The sequence below is a fragment of the Colobus angolensis genome, unplaced genomic scaffold, assembly GCF_000951035.1.
Source record: "Colobus angolensis palliatus isolate OR3802 unplaced genomic scaffold, Cang.pa_1.0 Scaffold1, whole genome shotgun sequence".
Classification (NCBI taxonomy): domain Eukaryota; kingdom Metazoa; phylum Chordata; class Mammalia; order Primates; family Cercopithecidae; genus Colobus; species Colobus angolensis.
The window spans coordinates 11,837,932-11,849,873 of NW_012110918.1; the positions used below are offsets into that span (position 1 = coordinate 11,837,932).

At 46.3% G+C, this 11,942-nt stretch overlaps 2 protein-coding genes across 6 annotated transcripts in view; both read right to left on the bottom strand.

The window, feature by feature from the left end:
• Positions 1 to 5,808, bottom strand: part of FBF1 (Fas (TNFRSF6) binding factor 1) — a 32,068-nt gene extending 26,260 nt beyond the window's left edge. The window contains exons 1-3 of the mRNA XM_011947790.1: positions 5,623 to 5,808; positions 2,902 to 2,987; positions 2,322 to 2,349 (exon numbers count right to left, since the gene is read on the bottom strand). Of these exons, the coding sequence (XP_011803180.1) occupies positions 2,322 to 2,349; positions 2,902 to 2,904 (31 nt within the window). The 5' untranslated portion in view covers positions 2,905 to 2,987; positions 5,623 to 5,808. The remainder of the gene's footprint in view (positions 1 to 2,321; positions 2,350 to 2,901; positions 2,988 to 5,622) is intronic.
• A 494-nt stretch (positions 5,809 to 6,302) lies between these two features.
• The window catches only part of ACOX1 (acyl-CoA oxidase 1, palmitoyl), a 56,023-nt gene continuing 50,383 nt past the window's right edge, over positions 6,303 to 11,942 (bottom strand). For 3 of the 5 annotated variants that reach the window (XM_011948001.1, XM_011948157.1, XM_011948233.1), the window contains exon 14: positions 6,303 to 11,678. In XM_011948001.1, the coding sequence (XP_011803391.1) occupies positions 11,631 to 11,678 (48 nt within the window). In that variant the 3' untranslated portion in view covers positions 6,303 to 11,630. The remainder of the gene's footprint in view (positions 11,679 to 11,942) is intronic. The other 2 variants (XM_011948075.1, XM_011948302.1) reach the window with 2 other exon arrangements.

The window sequence follows — 11,942 nt, forward strand, 5'->3', positions numbered from 1 at the left end:
GCAACCTCTGCCTCCTGGGTTCAAGTGATTCTCCTGCCTCAGCCTCCTGAGTAGCGGGGATTACAGGTGCCCGCCACTATGCCCAACTAAGTTTTTTGTATTTTTAGTAGAGACAGGGTTTCACCATGTTGTTTGGGCTGGTCTTGAACTCCTGACCTCGTGATTGGCCCTCCTCAGCCTCCCAGAGTGCTGGGATTACAGACGTGTATATCTCAAGTTTTTAAAAAGGGCGGGTGTAGTGGCTCATGCCTGTAATCCTAGTACTTTGATTCAGGAGGCGGGAGGATCCATTTGAGTCCAGAAGTGTGGGACCAGCCTGGGCAAGATAGTAAGGAAAAAAAAGCAACAGCAGCAGCCCAAATTAGGGGATTCTGGGCAAGGTGCACTTACTCTCATCCCCTAGAAGGTCACCAAGTAAATCATCAATGGAGCCTGGAACAGAAAAGGGACTGTCATGACTTCAGGAGGAAAAAAAGAGTGGCCCTTAATAAACCTCAAGGCTTGAGGCTCACCAGAAGGCGTCAGAGCTTTCAGATGTTGGGACTCAGGCTTAGCTCTCCTTTCATTGGCCACGAGATGTTTTATGTCTCTGGCAACAAGTCACAAAGCCTTGCTGAAATACCCCGAGGCAGAAATTTAAAATAACTATCTCAGGCCAGGCGCAGTGGCTCACACCTGCTATGCCAGCACTTTGGGAGGCTGACGCGGGCGGATCTCCTGAAGTCAGGAGTTTGAGACCAGCCTGACCAACATGGCAAAACTCTGTCTTCTACTAAAAATACAAAAAAATGGCTGGGCGCAGTGGCACACGCCTGTAATCCCAGCACTTTGGGAGGCTGAGGCAGGTGGATCATGAGGTCAGGAGATCAAGACCATCCTGGCTAACACTGTGAAACCCCGTCTCTCCTAAAAATTCAAAAAATTAGACAGGCGTGGTGGCGGGCACCTGTAGTCCCAGGTACTTGGGAGGCTGAGGCAGGAAAATCACTTGAACCCGGGTTGCCGAGGTTGTAGTAAGCTGAGATCGCACCACTGCACTCCAGCCTGGGCGGCAGAGCAAGAAGCCATCTCAGAAAAAAAAAAAAAAAAAAACTCCAAAAAATTAGCTGGGCATGGTGGCATATGTCTGTAATCCCAGCTACTAGGGAGGCTAAGGCAAGAGAATTGCTTGAACCTGGGAGGCAAAAGTTGCAGTGAACTGAGATCGCGTCACTGCATTCCAGCCTGGGTGACAGAGCAAGATGTCATCTCAAAAACAAACAAACAAACAAACAAAATTAGCCAGGCATGGCGGCGCATGCCTGTAATCCCAGTTACTGGGGAGGCTGAGGCAGAAGAATCGCTTGAACCTGGGAGGCAGAGGTTGCAGTGATCTGAGATCGTGCCATTGCACTCTAGCCCGGGCAACAGAACGAGACTCTGTCTAATTAAAAAAAAAAAAAAAAAAACTATCTCAAAGAATGATGGTGCAGATTTTCAGGAGAATCTATATTCTACCTGTCTACTATGACACACTGGCTAAAAATCAGTCTTCCAGATCTTGAACACAGCCCAGTGCGGCTCTTTGGGAAGAGTGCCCAAGATTTCTAGGCACATGGAAGCTACTTTCAGACAAGTAGGCTCCTTGTACCCTTCCATCTGATATCCCCCAGAAGTGGTCTGGATGTCCTCATCAATGGCCACTTTCTGATGGAGGCATGTGGGGGAACCTAAGTATGAATACCAAATTCATTTCCCTCCCCCAGCTTTCCCACCCTGAATCCCAACCACATATTTCTGGATACAGAGCCCGAGGAGGAGGATTTTTTCCACAACCCCATATCTTATTTATGTCTGAACTTCTCTGAGGACCAGTGAGGCAGCAAAAGGAAGACCAAGGCTGCCTACGGAAAAATGGGAAGAATAGTAAGACTCTCATCAAAAACATTTTTTTTTTTTTCTGAGACGGAGTCTCGCTGTGTCGCCCAGGCTGGAGTGCAGTGGTGAGATCTTGGCTCACTGCAAGCTCTGCCTCCCGGGTTCACACCATTCTCCTGCCTCAGCCTCCCAAGCAGCTGGGACTACAGGTGCCTGCCACCATGCCCAGCTAATTTTTTGTATTTTTAGTAGAGACGGGGTTTCACCATGTTACCCAGGATGGTCTCGATCTACTGACCTCATGATCCACCCGCCTCAGCCTCCCAAAGTGCTGGGATTACAGGCGTGAGCCACCATGCCTGGCCCATAAAACATTTAAATAAACACACATTTCATTGTTCCAGGACCAAAGGAGAAAAAGATATATATTTGGCTTAAGGGTAATGTTCCATCTCTCCACTCACCTTTCCATCCCTTCTTGGTTTTTGGCGCCTAAAACGGGAAAAACAAATCACATCAAGAATACCAAACAGTGAACACAGGTGGAAACTGGCAATGCAGAATGAATTGCATTGCCTTTTGCCAAGTCACCAGAGGCAGGAGCACCAATGGCATTTAGAGATGTTAAGTCCTTTATGCGTTCCTGTATTTTCTGAGAACTGACTCTTCAGAGTGTGGACACAGCCCCACTAACCAGTGATGGGTACCAATGGGTGGGCAGAAGTCATTCCTATCCCAGACACGACATGCAAACCCTCCCAGTCAAGATGTCTGTGACCGGAAATGTCTTCTATTCCGTGCCCCTGATTCAATACCGGTGACAGACACTTAAAAACGCTTCCAGCCGGACACTCAGAGGCTTAGAAGAAAACTTGGGTCGTCGAAAGTTTGGTATCAATGCCACCTCCTGTCACTCTTCTCCAGGGTTTCCATCCTGGTCCTTGCTGCCCAGTCCCCAGAGTGTTGCATGCAGTCAAGATCTTTGGGGCTGCAGGATGGGAGGCATGTTTGCTTTCCATGCATCTTACTCTGAACTCTGCCTACCATCTCACGGCTCTCGGGGCTGCTTGCAGCTCCTTCACAGCACTGGCCAGCTCATCTGGATTCTGCCCACATCAGGCTCATACTCCCTAATGAAGAAAATTAAAGTGGTTGCTTAAAAATGATGTAGCTTTGGCTGGGCGCCGTGGCTCACGCCTGTAATCCCAACACTTTCAGAGGCCGAGGCGGGTGGATCACCTGAGGTCAGGAGTTCAAGACCAGCCTGGCCAACATGGTGAAACTCTGTCTCCACTAAAAACACAAAAATTAGCTGGGCATGGTAGTGCACATCTGTAATCCCAGCTACTCAGGAGGCTGAGGCAGGAGACTCATTTGAACTTGGGATGTGGAGGCTGCAGTGAGCTGAGACTGTGCCAACCTAGGAGACAGAGTGACTCCGTCTCAAAAAAAAAAAAAAAAAAAAAACAGAGAGAGACAAGGCGCAGTGGCTCACACCTGTAATCCCAGAACTCTTTGGGAGGCTGAGGCAGGTGGATCACCTGAGGTCAGGAGTTTGTGACCAGCTTGGCCAACATGGTAAAACCCCATCTCTACCAAAAAATACAAAAAATTAGCTGGGTACGGTGGCGGGCATCCAGCTACTTGGCAGGCTGAGGCAGGAGAATCACTTGAACCCACTAGACGGAAGTTGCAGTGAGCTGAGATCATGCTATGCATTCTAGCCTAGGCAACAGAGCAAGACTCCATCTCAAAAAAAAAAAAAAAAGATGGTTTAACAGAGCATGAATCCAAGGTTTATCAAAGCTTCTCTCACTTTGCCCATTCAAGAGGTAAAACCCATTTCCATAAATTAAAAATTCCTTATAGGGGATCCACTTCAGAAGAGGAGCAAAGTACTCTCAGTCTGGGCGCGGTGGCTCACACCTGTTATCCCAACACTTTGGGAAGCTGAGGTGGGCAGATCACTTGAGGTCAGGAGTTTAAGACCAGCCTGACCAACATGGTAAAATGCTGTCTCTACTAAAAATACAGAAATTAGCTGGGCGTGGTGGCACATGCCTGTAATCTCAGCTACTCAGGAGGCTGAGGCAGGAGACTCGCTTGAACCCAGGAGGAGAAGGTTGTAGTGAGCTGAGATCACCCCACTGTACTCCAGCCTGGGCAACACGTGAGACTCTGTCTCAAAAAAAAAAAAAGTGCTCTGGATAACTTAACGGGCTTTCTGAAGCTTTGGCTTCAGAATTACTTGAAAAAAGGGCAGTGGCCATGATTACTTGAAAAAAGGGCAGTGGCCATGATCCCTTACCCTGAAAGCTGATGCGGCAAGTGGCAAGTACTCATTTCAGAAATGAGGTGGGTACCTGGCACCAAGGCTGAAACCCTTTCCCAGGCAGCACCCATGACTACTTTCTAGGCAGCATTGAGCACAAAAGCAGGTGTGAGCTCTGGTTACTCTTTGATATTCTTTTTCTTTGTAAAATCTTTTTTTAGAGACGGGGTCTCACTGTGTTACCCAGGTTGGTACTGAACTCTGGGGCTCAAGCAATCCTCCTGCGTTGGTCTCCCAAAGTGCTGGGATTACAGGTATGAGCCACCACATCCAGCAACACGATTTTCACTGACGGTGGAAATATTTCCCTTTACATAGGCAGTAAATCTGACCCATTGAGAACAGTTTTCTTTGGAATTAGCTCTCTCCCACCCCCTCCTCCACTTTACCAAAACCCACCTACAGGATGTCCTGGAAGAAAGGAGTCAGAGGGGTCCTCTCTCTATCCCAGGTGTTGGCCTGTCCTGTTATTGGAATGCAAGGATTATCTGGGCTTACCTACAGAGTCCACCTTGAATACTTGAACACATGTGTTTTCTTTTTTTTTTTAGATGGAGTCTCGCTCTGTTGCCTAGGCTGGAGTGCAGTGGTGCAATCTTGGCTCACCGCAACCTCAGCCTCCCAGGTTCAAGCGAATCTCCTGCCTCAGCCTCCCGAGTAGCTGGGAATACAGGCGTGCAGCCACCATGCCCAGTTAATTTTTGTATTTTTAGTAGAGACGGGGTTTCACTGTTGGCCAGGCTGGTCTCAAACTCCTGACCTCGTGATCTGCCTGCCTCGGCCTCCCAAAGTGCTGGGATTACAGGTGTGCGCCACCACGCCTGGCCTTCTTTCTTTCTCTCTTTCTTTTTTCCAGACAGGGTCTCGCTCTGTTGCCCAGGCTGGAGTGCAGTGGCACGATCACAGCTCTCACAGCTCACTGCAGCCTCGACCTCCTTGGGCTCAGGCGATCCTCCAATCTCAGCTTCCCTAGCAGCTGGGACCACAGGCACACGCCACCATGTCCGGCAAATTTTAAAACTTTTTTGTAGAGACGGGTCTCCCTACGTTGCCCAGGGTCGTCCCAAACGCCTGGCCTCGAGTGATCCTCCCGCCTTGGCCTCCCGAAGTGTTGGGATTACAGGCATGAGCCACCGTGCCCGGCTTTGTGTTTTTCTCTGCAATGGCGACATCACGACCTACAAGTCCAAATGTGTCCCATAACACATCATGGAACTTCTGGCATCTCCTGTCGATCCTGTACCGGCTTCAAACTATGGGGATTTTCTAGGCGTGGTTTGCCAAGGCCAAAGGGCTACAGTGTAACCCCGTCCCCACATCTATTCAGCGGACTCCATGCCAGGCGTTTTACAGATCCCGAGACCACCCCTAAACAAGACCCTTAACCGGAGTAGCCCCTCCGTCCCGAGACTCCGCGCCCCTCAATGCGTCACCCTTCTGAGCGCCCGGCCTATATGGCCCCCGAGAGCAGCCTGTAATGCTCCCAGCCCCTGAAGCCTCCCGTTACGCGCCGTGTCCCTGGAGGTGCGGCCGCTGGGACCAGCACCGGCCCCGGCTCCATTCAGGTCGCCCAGCCCGGGCAGGCCTCCCGCTTCCAGCCGCTGCTGCCACTCTCAGCCGTCCGGCCTCCCGTGGAAAGGCGGGCGCGAGGCATCCTGGGAGTCGTAGTCGGCGGTCTGCTCACCCGCCCGCACAAAGGAGACGGGGACGACGTGAACAACTACAGCTCCCAGGGAGCCGCGCGCGGCCGTTGGCGGGGCCGGGCCTCTGCCGGCGGTGGGCACGTTGCTAGGAGCTGCCCCAACGCCTCTCCAGGAAGAGGGTGCCAGGCTCAAAGGCCCTCTTGGGAACTGCCGAGACGCCTAAAAGTTCTTCCTGCCCACTTCTGAGGGCTGACACGTGGCCGGCGCGGAGGCGTGAGAAATGTGTTGATATTGGGAGGTTGACGGGTGAATCCACAAATTCACCCGTGTTTATTCCACAAATTCACCCGTGTTTATTCCACACCCCAAAGCTTGAGGGAAGTGACTGACCTTCCTGTTTAATGATCCAATCAAAGCTGTATTGCCAGAATGAAACCCAATACTGTCACCCCACAAAAAGATACGTCACATTTTTTCTAATATGTGCTAATTATGAATTTTACTAAGGTTTATTCAATTTCACAGAGGAAAGAACGGTTTGTAGTTTGGCTTACCCGCAGTGCTGGCAGGTCACAGCTGGCCAACCATGATTCATTCACATGCTCTGGCCCCGTGCCCCTCGTCCTCCCACCCCTGCCCCCACAGGACACCATCAAGCCAGGGCTGGGTAACAACATATGCTAACTCCATCTTCTCAGGTATGAACCAAACTCAAGCCACAACAGCAAAGGCGGAAAAAGGTAGCAAAGTAATTATGTGCTCCCAAGGCATACAGTCATTTAGTTGAATCTATAACAATTGGAAATAAAAAGGCATTTATGAAGTCTAGTCTGCAGTCTGAATGTGGAAGGTGGAAGATCACACACATTTACTAATCTAAGAAATACTCAAAACATATTTGGGTCTAAAAAATCCCCAATTTTCCATGATCTTGCCAAAACAACCAATGACCCACTTACACTTAAGACAGAAACACCCTTGAATCTAGGAACGTGTACATATGCAACAGCTAACGTGGTACCTCTAACAATGTTCCTTATATGTTTCTGTGTTTACTATCATGGACCATAGGAATCAAGTACTGGAAAATTTAGTAAGTGTGCACAGTTAAAAGCAAAACACTGGCTGGGCGCGGTGGCTCACGCCTGTAATTCCAGCACTTTGGGAGGCTGAGGTGGGTGGATCACGAGGTCAGGAGTTCAAGACCAGTCTGACCAACTTGGTGAAACCCCGTCTCTGCTAAAAATACAAAAAAATTAGTCGGGCATGGCAGCAGGCGCCTGTAATCACAGCTACTCCGGAGGCTGAGGCGGAGAATTGCTTGAACCCAGGAGGCGGAGGTTGCAGTGAGCCAAGATTGCGCCACTGCACTATGGCCTGGGTGAAAGAGCAACTCAGTGTCTCAAAAACCAAAAACAAAACAAGAAACCCCCCCCAAAAATACCATCAGTATTTTAAAATAAAAAGTCAGTTTAGTCCATTACAGTATGACTTGTTCTAATCCTCCAATAACATAGTAAATAAACAGCAGAAATTACTTTCCTGCATTGTTTCATGAAAATGATCAAAACCTTTATCTAAGTCAGAACATCAACAAGACTCTTGATCTCAGGTCATCAATTTCCTGGCACTCCTCCTCTCTCTAGCTGTAGTAGCAGCTACTGCTTGAAGACAACCTGTATATCCCAGGCATACCCTCTACATGTATAAGAAGATATGCAGGTGTTACAGACCACCTACACCTAATTCACTTCCTAATAAGATGGATGGAATAACTCGGAAAATGGAGAGGAGGGATTTTGAGCCGCAGTTGTCTAAAGAATTATTGATTCACAGGATCTCCAAGATTATGCATTTGAAAAGTGCAAATGCAAATTTGCCCTGCAGTGAAGGGCACCGCGCCACCCAAAGCCCTGCAGTGAAGAAAATCCAAGAATTAAGATGTAACATGTTGGCTGGGCGAAGTGGCGCGGTGGCTTATGCCTGTGATCTCAGCACTTTGGGAGATGGTGGGGGGTGTGTGCACATCACCTGGCCAACATAGTGAAACCCTATCTCTGCTCAAAATATAAAAATTAGCCAAGCGTGATGGTGGGTGCCTGTAATCCCAGCTACTCAGGAGGCTGAGGTGGGAGAATCGCTTGAACCCGGGAGGTGAAGATTGCTAACCCGAGATCGCACCATTGCATTCCTGCCTGGGCGACAGAGCGAGACTCCGTCTGAAAAAAAAAAAAAAAAAGTAACATGTTGGCCCAGCGCAGTAGCTCACTCCTGTAATCCCAACCCTTTGGGAGGCCTGAGGTGGGAGGATCACCTGAGGCTACGAGTTCACGACCGGCCCAAGGCAACATAGCCATACCCTATCTCCAAAAAGAAAAAAGAAAAGAAAAGAAAAAAAATTAGCCAGGTGTGGTGATGTGCACCAGTAATCCCAGCTTCTCAGAAGAGGCCAAGGCAGGAGGATCACTTGAGTCCAAGAGTTGGTGGCCAAAGTATGCTACAATCACACCACTGCATTCCAGCCTGGGTGAGAGTGAGACACTCGTGGGGTGGAAAAAAAAGATCCAGCATGTTAACTTTAGGAACTATAAAATGAAGTCGCCATTACAGAGGTATATATGATCTGAAATTACAAGTGGTGACTTCTCAGAAAGCATATGAACATAGTGAATGTTGTAATGTTCTGAAGATAAGCTGACACTTAGTAGTGATATGTTCTAAAGACAAGAACATGAGGGCCCCAAAGGCTGTGTCACCAACTCTGCTTTGAGGTCACTAATTTTTAAATACAGAGCGTAAAGTAGAACTCCAAACACTTGGGCAAGAAGAATCCATTACAAATATCCAACACATTTCTATTAAACCTCACATTTTCAATTTTGTATTCGGTTGAGAGTACTTTTTTAAAAAAGGCTTAAATTAGTATTATCTAACACACACAAAAAACTCATTAATTCTGCTCACTCTGGGCCAGGTGCTGTGGCTCACACCTGCAATCTCAGCACTTTGGGAGGCTGAGGCAAGATGATCACCTTGAGCCCAGGAGTCTGACACCAGCCTGGGCAACATGGCAAAACCCTGTCTCTACAAAAAAAGTAGAATTAGCCGGACGTGGGGGCATGTGCCTGTGGTCCCAGCTACTCAGGAGACTGAGGAGGGAGGACCATTCGAACCCAGGAGGCAGAGGTCACAGTGAGCCAGGATCCCACCATTGCACTCCAGTCTGGGTGACAGAGTGATACCCTGTCTCAAAAAGATAAAAATAAAAAATAAAATTCCTACTCAGTAATTTTGGAGAAGACAAGGTTAAAATGTATCTTCGTACTTGTGAAAATGGCTCACAAAATTTTGAATCCAACAGACCCAAACTTGTCAGTGGCAGTCTACTGTGATAGACAGAACAAACTGGACTTGCCACTTCCTTTAAGGTACAGCCAACAAATGTGTACCAAGTACTTCCAAGGACTCCTAAAGTGACTGGAGCCACTCACAACTATTGCTACAACTGCAGTAATTACAGCTGATTTACAGTTATCCACTCAGGCAGGTATCACTCCTTCCTTTTTTATTCTTAGTGTTCCCTAAATCTAATAAACCTATATTCTAAATTTCTTCATAATTTAAACCTAAGTTTAATTGTGTGGCATATTTTTTCTCTCTTAATAGTACAAATCAGTGAGGTTTACTGTATCTTTACTCTTGATTATACTGAATAAAGTTCAAGACAGAAAATTTCAATATTAATAAAAATAGCATCAAACATCAGATTTAGATTTTATTTTATTTTATTACTTTCTGAGATGGAGTCTCGCTCAGCCAGTGGCACCATCTTGGCTTACTGCAACCTCCACCACCCCGCCCCCAGTTCAAGCAATTCTCCTGCCTCAGCCTCCTGAGTAGCTGGGACTACAGGCACGCACCACCACCATGCCCAGCTAATTTTTGTATTTTTTTTTGAGTAGAGATGGGATTTCACCATGTTGGCCAGGATGATCTCAAACTCCTGACTTCAGGTGATCCACCAATCTCGGCCTCCCAAAGTGCTTGGATTACAGGTGTGAGCCACCGCACCCGGCCCCAGATTTAGATTTTAAATAAAACTTGAGGTACTGGGTCAAAGGGGGCTCTGCAGGTCGATGATCTCCTCAAACCTGCAAAGACATCCCATCTATGCAAATGGATTAGGGGGTGTCATTCCAAACACCCTCAGATCCTGCCCAGATATTCATCTGTGAACAAGGCATTTCAACACTAATTTTGAAACAATTCTACATCTAGCAGGTCAGTTTATCATTTTCCAGAATCTGAACTACTGTCAAGATAGACTCAAGTGAGATTAACTCAGGGTTAATCTTCAATCTTAACACAATTATCAATTAGTTCTCCCAGTGGAAAGATTAAGGCTTTTGTCAATATGTAGCATTTCTGCTGTAACCTAAAAGTCTCATATTACCAGTTCCCCAGGATAGATAGATATTATGTCAGGTCTCAAGAGAGGAATTATGTTTCCATGGAATTAAACCATATTCTCAGGACTGATTCTAGAACAGCTGGTTTCATGAGGCATACGGCGCAGATTTTTAAAAAGAAAAAAAAAAAACAACAAAGTGACTTACATTGACTTTAAGAAAAAATTAATTAAGATGTATTTAATCTTTAAATATAGAATGATTGTGTAAATTAGATTTCAGCTGAAAGGACAATTAGCGATTCAGATAAAGCTCCTAGAAATAGACTGAAAACAAAGCCATACATATAGTAAGAAACAGAACCTACAGAACTTCCGTATTTCTAACCATAGTTTTTTGTTTTTGTTTTTTCCCAGTTGTTAAAAACAAACAAACACCTCACAGTTTCAATGATTGTATTTTCTGAACCAAAAATCAGAACACATGGTTTGTGTCAAAGGGTTTTTCTGTGCTACGTCTGGGAGTGAGATGACCTAAGTGACATTTTTTAAATGCCAAATATGGTAACCTGCAAGCTTTTAATGGCTTATGCCAAGATGACAGAATCTTTGAAATCTGATTGTCCCAGAAAATCCAGTTAATATAGTCACCAAAGTTACAGCTGAGATCTCTCCCTACAGTTCCTACTACTGTGACAACTTAGTGATCCTTCAAATGGAAAATTCCTAATTACACGAGACAATGGTCCTACAGTAGGCCTGTGCGAAATAAGTTCTCTTGTTGGAAAAATGCCAGCATGAATAGTTTGATAAACGCAATCCATCAGCAAAGGAGAGCAAGCAGGCAGAGACTGTGCCAAGCAGAAACTCACTTGCATCAAGTTTTCCAATAAGTTTCCTTCCCCCAGTCCCTTTTCTTCAATCCTGCTTTTAAGCCAGGTCCCAGGGTAAGTCTGGTAGAACACCGAGCAGGAAAGCTTGGAAGGGTTCTACACCACTTCAAAAATACCTTTGCTTAAAAACACTTATATAGCCAGTGATTAGCAATTAAAATGTGAAAATAATCAACTACTTAGTAGTTAAATTCTGCTAATTATCAAAAGTCATAGTCTACTGGGATCAGCAGCATTACAAAAGGAAGTCATATTGCATTTCTTAAGCTTTTTCTGAATGGTTTAACAGGTCTCTTTCAGTGTTAATTGCACTTAAAACATCTGCTTTTTTTTTTTCATTTAATCTCTGAAATCTGTTCATTTTTTTCCCTCCATTTATAAAAAGGGGTCAATTTATCATTTGCTCTATAGCTATTTGAATTCGAAAAAGATTCCACATAGATTCGAGTTGCACACAGGTGCTTTCTGGAGCAGATTAAACTTGTCCTTGTGACACTTCAGAGCTTAGACTGCAGTGATTTCAGGTGCTTGTAAGATTCGTGGACCTGTGGGGAAGGGAGAGAGAAGAACTACTAATAAAGAATTTGTAATGTTAAATAGTATATATATATTTTTTTCAAGACTGATTCCTGCTCTGTTGCCCAGGCTGGAGCGCAGTGTTACTACAATCCTGGCTCACTACAGCCTCTGCCTCCCAGACTCCAGTGATCTTCCCACTTCAGCCTCCTGAGTTGCTAGAACTACAGGTGTGTGCCATGACACCTGGCTGCTATTTGTAATTTTTGTAGAGATGGGGGTTTACCATGTTG